At 40.1% G+C, this 16,208-nt stretch overlaps 1 protein-coding gene across 4 annotated transcripts in view; it reads right to left on the bottom strand.

The window, feature by feature from the left end:
* The window catches only part of Ino80d (INO80 complex subunit D), a 66,986-nt gene that overhangs the window by 12,828 nt on the left and 37,950 nt on the right, over positions 1–16,208 (bottom strand). For all 4 annotated transcript variants that reach the window (XM_034498128.2, XM_034498130.2, XM_076931803.1 and 1 more), the window contains exons 7-11: positions 14,374–14,598; positions 9,482–9,591; positions 6,593–6,726; positions 1,562–1,779; positions 567–724 (exon numbers count right to left, since the gene is read on the bottom strand). In XM_034498128.2, the coding sequence (XP_034354019.1) occupies positions 567–724; positions 1,562–1,779; positions 6,593–6,726; positions 9,482–9,591; positions 14,374–14,598 (845 nt within the window). The remainder of the gene's footprint in view (positions 1–566; positions 725–1,561; positions 1,780–6,592; positions 6,727–9,481; positions 9,592–14,373; positions 14,599–16,208) is intronic.

Below are 16,208 nucleotides of genomic sequence, written 5' to 3'. Positions count from 1 at the left end.
AATAGCTATTGAGGTATAAACACACTAAGCATCTAGTATGATTAACTAAATTCTGTATTGCTCATCTTCTGAAAAGAAAACTGCTTGAGGGATGTTCATGTCTTCTACTTATAGTGACAGAAATGTCAGGGAAAGCATTTCAGATATGCTGCAAAAGGCTATTTTATTAAAATATAATAATAATAAAATGGCAAGTAAGATGGGTCAGTGAGTGACCGTACACAACACACGGGCCTAACAGTCTGAGCGTAACCTCTGGAGCCTACGTAAGAATGGGAGGAGAGAGCTGTCCCCCACCTTCCACATTCATGCATGCTTGTGCACAATTACACACACGTCACACACAGCAAAAATAATTATTAGTATTACTATTATTTCTAGGATGGATTCAGTGACACTGGGCATAATCCCAGAATGCCAGAGCTGAGACAGGAGAATTGTGAGTTAAAGGTTAGCCTGAATTATATGGAAAGAGACTGTTTTAAAAACCCAAAAATAAAATAAAACTCATTTCCCTTCTTATGAACCATGTCTAATCAGTTCCTTAAGTAAAACACTGACCATACCTTCAAAAAAATCAAAGTCTTGTAAATCATCTGGCAGCCTCGGCAGGACATCTGCAAAGTCTTCCTGGTTCAATTCCAAGTCGTGCGGAATGTCAGTGATCTCGTTGGCAATGTCATCCGGCAACTCGTCAGCACTCAGCTCTGGCGTGGAAGGGCTTCTGTAAGGACAGAGTAGCTAGTCTTCAGACACCCACAGGGCAGTTCACTTCCCCTCACGAACGTCCCTCAGACTCTCTAAGCATTCAGTACAAACAGGAGATAGCAACTCCTTCCAAGCTAGTAGTGGCCCATGCCTGTGATCCCCACACTTGGGGAGTGAAGGCTGGAGAGGCAGAAGCTCCCCCTCAGCTGCACAGTGAGGTGAGGATGTCTAGGAATACACAGGACATTGTCTCAAAAAAAATTTTTTCCCTCACTGCATGAGAAGGAAATTTGAAGGCAGGACATCACAGAAAGACACACCTCGCTATCTGTAGCCACGAATTCCTACAGCCTTTACCCATGACTAAGACGATCATTACTACTAGATTTTACTTTCACTTCAAATTAGTAAAATGAATCACTATTTAGTGTATCTATGTTTCAATAAAATTTCAAATCTGATCAAAACAATAACTTTAAAAATGAAATAAATGGACGAGAGTGAAATGAAATTCATTTGATCAAAATGTTTGTCTGCCAAAATTTTAAAAAGTCATATTCCTAATTAAATACTTCTATTTTTAACATATGTAATTTTAGTTAAAACAGAAGACCCTGAGTGGATAAAATTATCAATTTCAGCATCTATTTTCTTTGGTATAATAAAAAACTGACATTGATATATGTGTAACACAAACTTCGTCAGACACTGGTACCCGACATTGTCCAGAGTGTTTTAGGCTGAGACGCTGGAGGCTGTGGTAGGTGAATAGCATCATGAGCACAGGAGGGCAGACGTCCTGAGACCAGATCATGCAAAGGAAAGGAAAGCCAAACCCACGGCCACCACTAACCGGATCTGTGAGGCCTCCACTGGCAGTGAGACGCTGGTGGGCATGCTGAGGTTCCCTTGGGGCACTGCAGGGGGGATGGGTTTCTGGGGTCTACGAGGTCCACGCCGCCTCTTCTTCTTGTGTTTTTTGGTAAGTGCAGGGGGCTTTGTTTTTTTCCTAGGTTTCCTCTGTTGCTGGTGCTGAACTTTACGGGAGTTATCTCCTCTCAGGAAATTATCCTTTGAAATGAACAGAACATTTTTAAAAATCTCCTCCACCCCTCACTCCTGGCATGTTAGTGCACAGCAAGGTGACTGGCTGGCGGATGGAAATCCTCTACATATTTCAAGACCAGAAGAAAGCTTAAAGTTTTTACTACAAAGAAATAAAGGCTGGAGCTATAGGTACACTGCCTGCCCAGCATGTGCAGGACCCTGAGCTGGAGCCCCAGTCCACATAAAACCAGGTGTGGTGGTGCACACAGTGACCTAAGCAAGCTCTAGAAGGTGGCAACAGGAAGGCCAACCTGAGCTACACAGAGCCTGTCTCAAATTTAAAATAAGTTAAGTATTTGAAAGATGTGTTTTACCCAATTTAAATATTATACAAGATGGAAACATCACATTATTCTAATGATAATGTGTACTAGTCAAAGTAAGTTTGTCTAGGGCTGAAGATAGTACATCTCGTGACTACGAGCACAGGCTGCTCTTCCAGAGGACCAGGGTCCCAGTCCCAGCACCCACATGGCGGCTCACACCTGTCTGTAACTCCAGTCACAAGGGAATTGACACCCTCTTCTAACATTTATAGGTATGAAGCACTCATGTAGTTCATATATGTACGTGTAGGAAAACACTCATACACATAAAATAAAGATAAATAATTATCTAAAAACCCTAAGATTATCTGGGAAAAACTTAACTATCAAAATTTTTCTCTTAATACTTTATATAATGCCTAGAACTATACATAATAAATGAACAAAACTTTTAACTTAATTCACAATTCACATTACTCTCTCCCCTATTCCCTCTCCCCACTTCCACCACCTAGTATGTGCAAACCTGGGGTTGATCTCCAGCAAAGCCAACAAACAAGCCAGACACTATGATAGTTTATGTTCTCCAAGAATTTACTCTTCCTATAGGGAAACATCACTCAGAAAATAAGCAAGAGATTTTAAAGACATGGACCATCCTAGGCCAAAAGAAATGGCAGAAACAAGGACAGACTGTCAAGTCAGCTGGTGGAGGAGCTTGGAACTAGAGCATACATAATTCTGAATACAGTGATTTTAAATTTTACTAGACAGTGAGACTTTTCCTTCTTTCTTTTTCCATCTGGAGGAGTCACTTTTAAGGAGGAAACATGACACACATGTTAAGAGATGAGCCAGCCTGCTAGCAATGTAGAGGAATGAAGGGGTGGACGTCAAGGTTCCTTCAGAACAGGGAAAGAAGGTTCCCGTCTCAGAGTCAAGTGCAAGGCGATACGTCGGGACAGCAGAATGCCCTTCAGAGATCACCTCAGCATTCAATAAAACAAATAAAAAACAAAGGGCTCATCAAACTTAAAATTTTCTTTAATCTATTTGTGTGTATGTCTGCACAAATGTATGTACAAGTATACACAGGTGCACACACATGCCAAGGTCAGAAGAGAGAGGGTATTGGGTCTCTAGGAGCTGGGGCATGTGAGATGCTCAGCTTGCCATGTGGGTGCTGGCATCCAAACTCCAGTCCTGCCCTGGGAAATCTTACATCCCTAAGTGTGTGATCTACATTTCTGTTGTTGATAGGCATCCACTCTGCAGACTGTGACAAAGAACAGTGCTTGTGACTGCTGACACCTTACAGTTGCTGTTGGCAAGATGAGGGTCGCAGGTGGCATCACACACACACGTAGATCAAACATGGTTACAGTTCATGCTGTCACTGTTTGAATTCAGTTATGCACACTGTTGGTACAACTTATTCTACACACATACAAAGTGTATCAGAAAGGCACACAGAGCAATAGGAAATGGAACCAATGAGACAGACACTAATATTCAAGAAAGAACCACAACAATCTATTCTCAAAGCAACAATCCAGTAAAGGAGGAAAACAAAGTAGATTAAGTTGTATTATAGCTTCAGAACAAAGAAAACACTGCCTTTTGCATGTCAAATAATATAGCTGAGACTAGGAGGAAGAAAATTAAAAATATGCATCTAAACAGCCTTTTAATAGGTTATTTTAATAGCTATAAAATAAAAACTTATCCAACTTACCAAAAACCATTGTATCTACAACTGTCAACATTTTTTTCCCGTGATATATAATACAGTGTTAAGTAGTTGATACCACTCTTTAGTCTATGAATCCTGGGACAGCTCTTAACTAAATAGCTAAGAAGACCACAGACAGCAGTGCTTAGAAACTAATACCATTAGATCAAATTTAAATCAGGGAAGACAAAGCACAAAATCAAGAATTCTGAAAAAAATACTTCATGTAAACATAAGTATAGACTCTGACATCACAGAGTCAGTGCTGAGGATATGGCAGAATGCTTGCTGAGCACGTAGGATGCCCAGGTGTGACAGTGTGTGCCTGTCATCCCACCACTTACGAGGTGGAGGATAGAAGGTCTCAAGTTCATCATTGTTATCCTCAGCTGGATACCAAGATCAAGGATAGCCTGGGGTACAAAAAGTCCTGTCCAAACCTCTACTACCAACAGGAAAAAAAGGCCCACATTTACTCCTATGAGATCACTAAAACAGATCCTAGTCTTGCGCTATGTGAAAATGACGGAATAACACCAACATAACGAGCTAACGAGCTGAGTCCTATACTACTTTGAAAGCTGCTGGGCCCTCATCAACAAGTATCTATGGAGTCAATCAAGGTCTACACAAGGGTTCAAAAACACAGAGAGGCCTAGGGCAATGACCCAGCTGGTATTGCTCAAGCATCACACTGCAGCACCCACACATAGAGCTAGGCACAGTACCAGGCATCTATAGCCCCAACACTGAGGCAGAGACATATCTCTCGAGTTGGTTGAGTAGCCAGTTAAGCCAATCAGTGAGCTCCAGGTTCAGCAAGAGAAGCTGTCTCCAAAACTAAGAGTGAGAAAAACTGAGAAAGACACCCAACATAAATCTGGCATCTACACATGCAAGAGCACACACACATGAACAGGTATATACACAAAAGCATACAGAGAGCTGGGTGTGGTGGCTCTCACACCTATAATCTTAATACTCAGGGATGGCAAAGACACATAATGTATGAGTTCCAGACCATCGTAAGCTAGAGTGAAACCCTGCCTCAAAAGAAAAACAACAAACCCCAGAAAATTATTCTGCATTCATATAAAGCCTGAATAAATAAACTAAGAAAAATGCCCTCATTTTAAATGTATTTTGACTAAATAGAAAAATAAGGAGGCAGAGGCAGGAGCATATCTGTGAGTTCAAGGCCCACCTAGTCCACAGATCAAATTCTAGGACAACTAGGTCTACACAGAGAAACTCTACTCTTGAAAAACTAGAAAGAAAATAAATCCAACATTTCTATATTAAGTTTAGTATCTGTGATGGTTTGTATATGCTTGGCCCAGGGAGCGGCACTGTTGGGAGGTGTGGCCTTGTTGGAGGAGGTGTGTCACTGCAGGTGTGGGCTTTAATACCCTCATCCTAACTTCCTGGAAGCCAGTATTGCTAGCAGCCTTCAGATGAAGATGTAAAACTCTCAGCTCCTCCTGCACCATGCCTGCCTGGATGCTGCCATGTTCCTGCCTTGGTGATAATGGACTGAACCTCTGAACCTGTAAGCCAGCCCCAAATAAATGTTGTTTTTATAAGAGCTGCCTTGGTCATGGTGTCTGTTCACAACAGTAAAACCCTAAAACAGTATTCAAAAATTTTTAAAACATGATCCTAAAAATGAACTAATCAAAATAGAAGTTCTTGGTAAGACCAGTGTGTTAACAAGGGAGCAGACCAGAAAGTCAGCCTCTCTACCTAACTGTACCCTTAGCTAATGGCAAAGTCAGAGCCACAAACCAGCTGCCTGGTCCACGATACCAAGGCGCGCTCAAACTGCACCATGCTCAGAGAACACCTTGCACCTTGCCTTGTGGTCCAGAAGGTATGCAGCACAGTATCTGTGACAACTGCTTGATAAGTGAATACACAGCTCAAGTCTGAGGGGTTTGTTTTCCATGCTGGCACCAACCCCAAAATCTCATTCATGACAGGCAAGTACTCTACTACTAAGCTACAGCTTCACCCCAAATCAAACCCATTTTAAATAATTACATAATTCAAATATATGACTAATTCATATGTCTCTCCTCCAAATTATTCTAAATTAATTAGGGTTCACGATACCAACATTAACAAAAGCAATAATTAAATTCAACAAAATTATAGAAATGCTTGGTATTTTGCCTAAACTTTATTAAATATCCAGATCATTCCCAGAAATGCATATAAAATAAAACTGAAGGTTCATAAAACCTGCTTTGTATAAGAAAATGCATCTGTACTATTGTGTGTTTATGAATGAGACATAAATATGGATGGATGATTTTTAAAAAGCATCTTATCTAAGTAATAACAGACTTAGTATTTCTCATCTGAAACATTGAGGGACCAGCAGTGTTTTGAGGTTTTTGAATATCTGCATATAATTTACATATGAAAAATCTTTACCCCAGAGATCTAAAAACCAGAATCTGGAAGGCTACAAAACACATAGTGTTGAATGTCATGTCATCTTAGAACCTCACAGATTTTAGGTTTTTGGGTTAGAGATATTCAAACTGTACTAAGTAGTCTCTGAAACACTGGGGGTTTCGTTTTGTTATGAAAAGGGCCTCATATTCAAGTGGTCAACACAACATTTTGAATTTTTTTAGTCAAAGGCAGCACAACATAGTGTTTCCAGTACTGAAACCACTGGTTGTACAGAACTTCATTAGTGTCTTATTTCCTAGGAGAAACAGTCGTCAGCAGTTTGAAAGCTCCAACCTCAGGGCATAAACGCTCAACTTACCATCTTTTTGGCATGTTCTTCACACAGGGGCGTCTGGTGTGTAATGTCAAACACTGGCACAGAGCACTGCTGTCCGTCTGCAAACTTGGCAGTGCAGCTGGAGAACAGCTGCTGAGAGCGGTTCAAGAGGATGTCTGGGGTTTGCAGTCAGGAAGAAAACACACTCAATCGTTTAACTCTGTGGTGTCTGAACACAATTCGTTACTCTCCTTGTGTTTTACAAGCAAAGACTGCACTGTCTATACCAATTCAACAGGGAGAAATTCTGATGGAGTCTACTTAGCTAACAGGCTCTCAGGCCAATCTCTTTTATGGCCATTCTGAGTCAATTTCTGTAACGTGAATAAGCAATATCATTTTCTTGTTAACACCTTCCTGAAATCCTTGCTAAAAAGACTGTTCTAAAATCAGTAGCTGATTTTTTTCTTTTAGGTATTTTTATCTATGTATGAGTGTTTTGCCTGGATGTTCATGTGTACTCCAAGTATCAACCGTACTGGAATGGATGGTTGTAAGCTACCATGTGAGTTATGGAAATGGAAATCAGGTCCTTCTGAAGAGCAAAGAACAGGTGCTCTAAATAAATGAGCCACCTTTCCAGCTCCTAAAATCAGCATTTAAAAAGAAAACTTTCTCTTGGTATACTTACCAAGGAAAATAAAAATTTAAATAAAAAGCTCACCTGTCCAAGGTTGAATTTTTCATTCACATTTACAGGACCAAAATAAAACTCACAAATTAATGATAAAAATTAATTTGAAAGCCCTATTTAAAACTGAAATGCTTAGGGCCTTTTGTTTTGTTTTGTTTTTTTAGACAGGGTCTTGCTATGTAGCCTAAGCTAGCCTTAAACTCATGACTATAGAGTAATAAGACCATCTCAAAAGACCAACCAAAAAAAAATGAACTGTTCCATGTTTGACCTCTGGGCTTAGGTCAGGGCTTGTCAGCAGCAAGCATCCATGTAGCATCCATGAGATCTTCCATTCAATTTCCAGTATAACACACACACACACACAAAAGATTTGTCTTCTATTTAAAAAGTACATTTGGGTTTCCCTTTTCGGTTTAGACTTGAGATAAATATATATATATATAGTTATAGAGGAGCCTGGGGAGACTCAGTTTAAAGGACAGAAAGGAGGATGAAATGCAAGTGTAGAAGCCAGGTGTGGGAGGGTCTGGAGGTCACGGAGCCTTGAGTGTGAAGCCAGCCTTGGAGACATGAGGAGACCCTGTTTCTAAGAAGCAAGCAAGAAAGGAAAGAGAAACACACTCACCCTGAAACAGTGTTACAAACTTGTAACCCCAATATCTGGGAGGGTGAGTCAAGTTTCAGGCCAGCTAGGGTGACATAGTGGGGTTATACTCTATTTTACTGTATCTCAAATAAATAAAAACATAATGAAGATTGCAAATCAGACAAACTGCTAATATACACTATTCCAGCTGGGTGGGATGACACAAGCCTGTAAGCTCACCTTGCAGGAGAGTGACAAATGACTGCCACAGGTTTATGGGCAACCAGGGCTCTATAGCAAGATCCTGTCTGATGAAAACAAAAATAAGCATTTTTGATGCTACTCAGTTTTAAATATTTAATAAAGGAGAGAGTAGTGACCCATGAGGTGGCTTAGTGGGCCTTTGCAAGCCTGCTGACCTCAGTTTCATTTGCAGAATACACATAAAGGTGAGAAGAAAGACTGACTTGACACAGTGAGTTAAAGGACAGCTGTGACTACTAAAACTCTGTCTTAAAACTAAATAAGTGAATAAAAAAACAAAGTGCCAGGTCTTGTGGCACTAGCCCTTAATCCCAGCACTTAGGAGGCAGAGGCAAGTGGATCCACGGTTTAAGGACAGCCACATCTATAAAGAGAGTTTCAGGATAGCCAGGGCTTCATACATAGAACCCCCTGCCTCAAAAACAACAACAAAAAAAAAGGCGATTTGTTTTTCCATCAGTAATCACTACAGCTACAAGCTGGAAGCACCTAAAGAACCAGCATTCCACTTCAGTGAGAAACATTTCCATATCAGCTATTAAGAGCACCTACTTTGCCGGGCAGCAGTACTGCACACCTTTAATCCCAGCACTTGGGAGGCAGAGGCAGGCAGGTTTCTGAGTTCAAGACCAGCCTGGTCTATAGAGTGAGTTCCAGGACAGCCAGGACTACACAGAGAAACCTTGTCTCGGAAGGAAAAAAAAAAAAAAAAGAGCACCTGCTTTGCTGCTCTGCATAGAAGTTCAACCTCTCTGGCACAGATTCTCAACTAGAATTAGATGCCTGTCCCTTCTCCATTTGTGAGATAACAAAAGAACACAAGTTGATATGCTCATGAGTCTCTCTTCCAAACTCAGCGCAATGAAAATAAAATATACAATGACATAATCAGGAACTGATTTAGGACTATATAAAATTAGAAATTATGTAAAAAATATTCTGAACATGTAATAGCTTTTATTTTACAAGGTTTTTGGCCAGACACAGTGGTGGTATACACCTGGAATTTTAGCAGTGAGGACACTGAGGCAGGAGAATCATGAGTTTGAGACTAACCTCAACTATATAGTGAAGTTCTACTTCAAAAAGAATCAAGGCAGGGAGCATCCACTTGATTTTACAATGACACACTGGGGGAGAGCATTTGCCAAGGATTCGGAAGACTGTCCCAACCCCAGTACCACTGGGGTTCAAAGTACACAGCCTGCCGGTAGTGGTGCAAGACACAAGTAGGTGAATCTCTGTGAGTTCTATACCAGCTAGGTCTAAGATTGAGTTCCAAAGCAGCTAGGGCTACACAGTGAAATCTCCTGTCTTAAGGAAACAAAACCAAACCCAAGGGCTTAGTACCTTCAATGGCTGCTTACTGCTGTTAAAAGGATACGCTGGAAGCAATGTCTGGTGAAGGGAAGGGCCTGGTTTGTGCACTGTTCACCCTTCACTGTTCCACTGCATGCTGTTGGCTCCACCTCCTTCAACTTGGTCTGGCTGAGGCTAAAGACAGAAAAATATAAAATTCATTTTAAATGTTCTAACAACTCAGGGTAATTTTTTCTAATGTTGATCTCAATATCTTATTATTTATATATGTGGCATCCATGAGCATAAGCCACAGCAAACCTGTGGAACTCATAGGACAACTCCAGGGAGTTGATTCTCTGTAGGCTCTGGAGATCAAACACAGGTCAATTGGATGGCAAGCACCATTACCCACTGCCCATCTCCATGGCTCCCAGGATAAATTTTCTTGAACTTGCACACTCTAACTATTTTTACTATACATAGTTGTTAAAACACAAGTATGCAGTAAAGTAAGTAGGTATTATAATTGTCAAATGTGTTATTTTACTGGCCAACTAACATTCAAGGCAAACAGCTATATCACAGTGGTTTTCAAATACACCTATCTGGTCATTTGTTTTTCTCTTGTTTTCTGAGGCAGGGTCTTCCTCTGTAGCATCATTCACTTAGCTTACTGCCCTTACCTCCTGAGTGCTGGGATTAGACCGTCTATCTTGGTTTTATGTTTTGTTTTGGCTTTTGTTATTTTGGCTTTTGGGAACAAGGTCTCTTTATGTAGCTCAGGCTAACCTAGAAAGCATTATCCAACACAGACTGGTCTCAAACTCAATAGCAATCCTGCTTCAAATTCCCCAGTGATGGGATCATAAGCATAAGCCACTATGTGCAGCTTGTGGTTCAATGAAGACCATGAAGCAGACAGACACTCTTCACTACTTATCATCAGGACCACTTGGCCACTTAGTGCTAATAAACAGTAAATCCACAAAGACACCTGTAGAGGGATTTTAATCTAGCAACATGGCTAGAATTACAGACATACCCTTAACTCGAACCTTTAGTCCCTCTAGCTAGAATATAGACACACCCTTAGTACATACCTCTAATCCCAAACAATGAAGGTAAAGCTAGTTTGTAGAAGGAAGCATCTGTATTTTAAAGTGATATCTAATTGAGTGGCAGACAAAGTGAAGAATCAGAAAAAGATTTGACAGAATAGGATATGCCCAACTCTCAAGAGAACAAAGAGAAAAGAGAGGATACTCAACAGAGAACTGAGCAGAGAGAGGAAAAAGAGAGAGAGTAGTCTTATTGGGCCAGTTGTAGAGACAGGGTGAAGATGTACAAGCTAGACACAGGTGAAGACACAACAAGCTAGAGAATGAGAAGGAACCAGAAGTTTAGAAGAGATTGCCAAAGTTAGTATGAGGCCAAGCAGAACAATTCAGTCAGAAGCTGAAAGAAGCCAGTTTGAATCAGTCAGCTTGGAGAAGAGTTTTGAGCCAGCCAGCTGAGTTGAACCACCCAGCCAGAGTTCAAAGAGAACTAGAAAGTGTAAGTTTATTTAGCAGTCTCAGAGGCTAAAAACATTCTAGGCCTAGATTATATTGTACAGAGGCTAGCAGCTTCCAGGACTAGGCCTAGGTTAGCAGACAGAGACAGTAAGCCTTAGAGACAACAATTACATCAGGTGAATAAAAATTACTTTTTACAAACAACTGAGTGTCAAATGGGAAAGGGGATGTGAATATTCTGAAATGGTTTAAGTTTCATACATCCTTCAAAATGTGCTCACTTTGAAATACTTATAAGGCTTGCTAATTTTTTGCAATTCCATGCTTCATTATTTGAATACTATCTTAACACAGATCACTTGTTATATAAGCATTTAAACTTCTATCTCATCTGTAAGCAATGTCTGCATTAGGCTCTACATAAAGCAGGCAAGTCTATAGCAGTAGCACTAGGAAGAAGGTGCTGGAAGCAGGAGGAACAGGAGCTCAAGGATAGCTCTGGCTATGAGACTCTCTCAAAAAACAAAGACTTCTAAGGACCAGCAAGATGGTTCAAGTAGGTAAAAGTGCTTGCCCCAAATCTAGAGTCTGAGTTTGATTCCCAAAACACATGTGGTAAAAGGAAGAACTCACACCTGCAATTTGCCCCACCCCACCTCCCATACACACGCAGTCAAGCGCAAATTTTAAAGTAGAAAAAGACTTTACAAAGGTAGAAAAGTGGATGACTAGATTATCTAAAATCTTGCTGGGAAGGGTGGCATGGGCCTTTAACCCCAGAACTCAGAAGGTAGAAGCAGGAGATCCCTTTACCTACTGAGCCATCTTGCTGGTCCTTAATTTTGAGGCCAGCCTGGTTTATATAAAGAATTCCAGGCCAGCCAAAGCTACATAGTGAGACCCTGTCTCAAAACAAACAAACAAACAAACAAACAAACAAACCGACCGAATATTAAATTTCATTTCTTTTCTTTTCTGTCGGTGCTGGGATTGATGCTAAACACCATGAGCATATAGACAAACCCTCATGACTGACCCACAACTTCAGCTCATGTTGACAATATATTTCCCACTATCCCTAGAAAAAATGTTTATACTATTAATGTTAGCCTATAAAAACTGCACAATTTTTCCTAAGGAAAGTTATATTATATTAGCAGCTATGCCTCACATTGCTTGGTCTAGATTTTTATAATATAAAATAGATAATTTCACTGAACACTTTAATAATCTACTGAGCTACCTACCAAGCCCAATGTGCAATATATTTCCTTGTTTCTTTCTTTTCTTTTATTAAAACAAACAGATAAACAAAACAGTCTCATATAACTCAGGCTGGTCTTAAGTAAGCTCACTATGTAGCTAAGAATAACTGAATTTCTGAGACTACTTCCTAAATTATGGGATTACAATTTGCAAGTATTTCTCTCCCTCTCCCTCTGTCAGTTTACCAATCTGTCTCATAAATCCGAAGTCTTAGAATTTCATTATCTCTATGGATAAGTTATATTCACTATGGTATTAAATACAATATTATCTAAATAGCACTAATAAAACAAAGAGAATTGCTAATGTGTCATTAATCATGAGTGACATGATTAATGACAAATGACATTAAGTCAGTGTGAAGGCTGTAGTGAACCATCTGGACAGGTTTCTTTGGTTTGTTTGTTTTGTTCACTAGTACTTGGACTTGAACTTAGAACCTCATGCTTCCTAGTCAAATACTCAACCACTAAGCTACATCCCCCAGCAATACAACTTGATATTTTATTATTTGGTAACACATCATTAACTTAAAATAACACTGAAGCTGGTTTGGGAGGTGTTCTGAAAACTACTTATAAGTCAGAGGAAAGGCTGGAGGGATGATTCCCAGTGCACTGTGATACCTGGGTTAAAACCCTCAGAACTACCCAAGAGGAAAACAAAGTAAGATACAGTTTTTTACTGTACCAGATTGCCTCAAACTCACAGTAGAGACCCTTATATCTTTGACAAGATTATCATATACTAGAACTGAGGTATACAAAGCCTACATATATAACTGCCTTATGCTGCAGATATAATTTCTACTGATATTATACAGTAGACAGACTTATGTCACAAAGCATTAGGAAACAACTGTTGAACTGAGTAAACTGTTGAACAGAGAACAGGCCTTTGCATGTTACATCCTATTCATCTGTTTATCAACTGGAGGCCTCAGAACTAAATGTATCACATTGCTTCTGTATTCACAGAAACTACTGTGTAGATTGGGAAACTTATTCAATTGACTCATGACTGAAATAGAAAAATTAAGAGTATAGAAACTAATATTTTTCAATATTCAGTAGTCCAATCAGTAAAGAACAAGGAACTCTGAGATAAGAGTCAGGTACAGAAGACTGTAGGCCTGGAATTGAAGTCAGGTGTATGAAACTGAGAAGAAACTAGCCACATGTCAGACATAGAAGAGTATAAGTGGATTAATATAAGTTACGATCTAGTGGGAACAGGCCTAGCTTATGGCGTAGGCATTTTTAAATAAATAACAAGCGTCCCAGTTGTTATTCATGAACTGGAACATTGGTGGAAAAACAGACCAACAAAGAGCTTTTCAACAATACAGGTCAATTTTAACTTAAATGCATAAAACAAAAAAAACAAAAAAAAACAAACAAACAAACAAAAAAAAGTCTAAAGAATGATACCTATATTATACAGTCACTAAAAATTCTGTTTTCCTAGATTTGGTGGCACATGCCTAGAATCCCAGTACTTCTGAGACTTAGAATAGACAGCACAAGTTTAAGATTGACCTGAGTATGTACATATGTATTTACATATTGAGCCAGTGAGACAACTAAGAGAATAAAAAGAAACATAACCAACTGTTGTGAATACAAGGTAATGTGCATATTAAAAGAAAGCATAACAAATACAAGTAAATTGTGTTTTCTTATAAAATAAAAATACTAGGTTGTGGTTAAAAAATATAATTTTAAAAAAATAATTATTAATTTAAATAACAGGAAAATTTTAAGCAATGTAATTTGTTTTATTTTTTTTTAAGACAATAAATATTGTCAGTCAGATGAAGTGGTGTCTGCTTTAATCTCAGTACTCAGGAGACTGAAGCAGGGGGATACAGAGTTTGAAGCTGGCCTGGATGATTCAGATTCACAAAGCTAACAAGCAAGAGAAATAACATTCTCAAATCTCTTCAATGAATAAATTCTAATGCAGCTCGAGGAATCAAAGAACCAGTAAATGCTTTCTTTCATTTCTGTCAGCTCAAGACTGTGCTGCCCTACCACCGAGGCAGCACTTCTGAACAACAAAACCAAACACAGCACTCAGCTTCTTGGGACTTAAATATTCACCTTACACAATGCCTCAACTATCCCTCAAAAGTGAATAAGACAAAGTAGGAGACAAGGCCTGAGAAGGGAGGCCTTGTCTGTGTAGCTCTAACCTGGCTCTGCTGCATGCAGCTCTCCGCAGTTCTTGTATCAGCTGGCCAGTGCATTCGGGCTCCTTACTGGCTGCCTGCAGCAGCGCCTTCCTAAATGCATGCCGGCATTTCTTTTGTCGAGACTCTGCCCGCTCCAGGCGGCAGAGGTGCTTGTATTTCTGCTGAAAGTAAGTGCAAAGTTGGGTCACCCTGGAGCTCCTGCTCTCCACGTCGTCGTCATCTGACCTGAAAAGTGCAGGGCAAAGGGGAAATTGATTACATGGGAGGTTCACATGAGAAAGGGAACGTGAAAACAAACATGGGGGTGAATACACAAGTCCCAACATTTCTGTGGCATGAGAACACAAACTGAAGAAACCAGGAGAAATTCCAGTAGTGCTGAAGACAAGCACAAGATTTCAGCAGCAGTGGGCAATGGTGCTCATCCTGGCAGGCCTTCCACAGGCTCTACGGCACCACAGCGGGGCAGGAAGGACAAGCATTTCTTTATCTTTGCTCACTTCGAGGATACAGACATTGTACCTTCATGAAAACAGTCACCTCAGAAACACGGCAGTCACTTCCAACAGCACTTACCAAGAGCTACACTTTACATATTCTGATTTATATCATCTTTTCCCACTTACAGAATGAAAGGTGTAGAAACCACAGACCTGCCATGGTAGCTACAGAGGCATCTAAACTGCTTTCATAGGCCAGGGTTACAGTTTCCTACCATGCAAATGTGACTGACTGCTGATCCCAATTTAAGTGTTTGCTGGAAAGGATACTCTTTTTTTTTTTTTTTTTTTTTTTTTTGGTTTTTCGAGACAGGGTTTCTCTGTGTAGTCCTGGCTGTCCTGGAACTCACTCTGTAGACCAGGCTGGCCTAGAACTCAGAAATCCCTCTGCCTCTGCCTCCCAAGTGCTGGGATTAAAGGCGTGCACCACCACTGCCAGGGAAAAGGATACTTCTAAGAGTGCTGTGTTGTGCTTGCTCAGTATTGCCTGCCAGCACCAAAGGCAAAATAACAACTTTTGTATAGGACAAATTAGACCTCATTTTTTTCATCGTTACAAATACTGCATATTACCTGAACACTGACGTTACATGATCTTCTTTATCTTCTATTATAAGTAAACACTACATGGGCACTCCCAGAGAACAGGTGTTAACACTGCCTGTCTCCTGCAGCTCAGTATTTGCTTCTGTTTTGTTATAGGGTAGCATTTACTCCATGTCAGCCCACAGCAGGCTACTCTATAAACATCTGTTTAGAATATCTTCTAGAAACATGTTCTTTACAGTATGGTTTCTACTATAAATAGACAAATTAAAGACTCATACCTCAATCTTTTCATTACTGAACATCTACTGTGTGTCTATTACACTAACCACCACAGGAGAACCAAGTGGAAAAGAGTTTGCAATGAGATTTACACAAGAGAAATCCACTTCCAGATGGAAAAATGCAAAAGAGGCCAGAACCAGTAACAAACAGTGAGTGGGACAGAGAGACTGAAGGCTCAAATGTCTAACACAAGGCAGAAAAAAATATCTGAGAACTCAGGGCTTGGTGACATATTCAGGAGACAGAGGCAGGAGGATTGCCTTGAAATCAGGGCTAGGCTGCTACTCATGGTGAGCCCTTGTTGCAAAAAAACAAAACCAACAAAACCAACAAAACAGAAAACAAAGATGGGGAGGTGAGGGGTGTATCCAGCTAGGTACAGTGGCAAATTACAGCTAACTTGGACTACACAGTGAGTTCCAGCTTAGCCACAGCTACCTCGTCAGAGTGTGTCTGGGAGGGGAAATCTAGGAGTGTCTTAAAATGTCAGGTTCCCAGGCCTTA

Source organism: Arvicanthis niloticus, chromosome 3, assembly GCF_011762505.2.
Source record: "Arvicanthis niloticus isolate mArvNil1 chromosome 3, mArvNil1.pat.X, whole genome shotgun sequence".
In the NCBI taxonomy this organism is placed as follows: Eukaryota; Metazoa; Chordata; class Mammalia; order Rodentia; family Muridae; genus Arvicanthis; species Arvicanthis niloticus.
The sequence above is the reverse complement of the archived record's forward strand: the minus strand, read 5'-3'. Positions and strand labels throughout refer to the sequence as shown.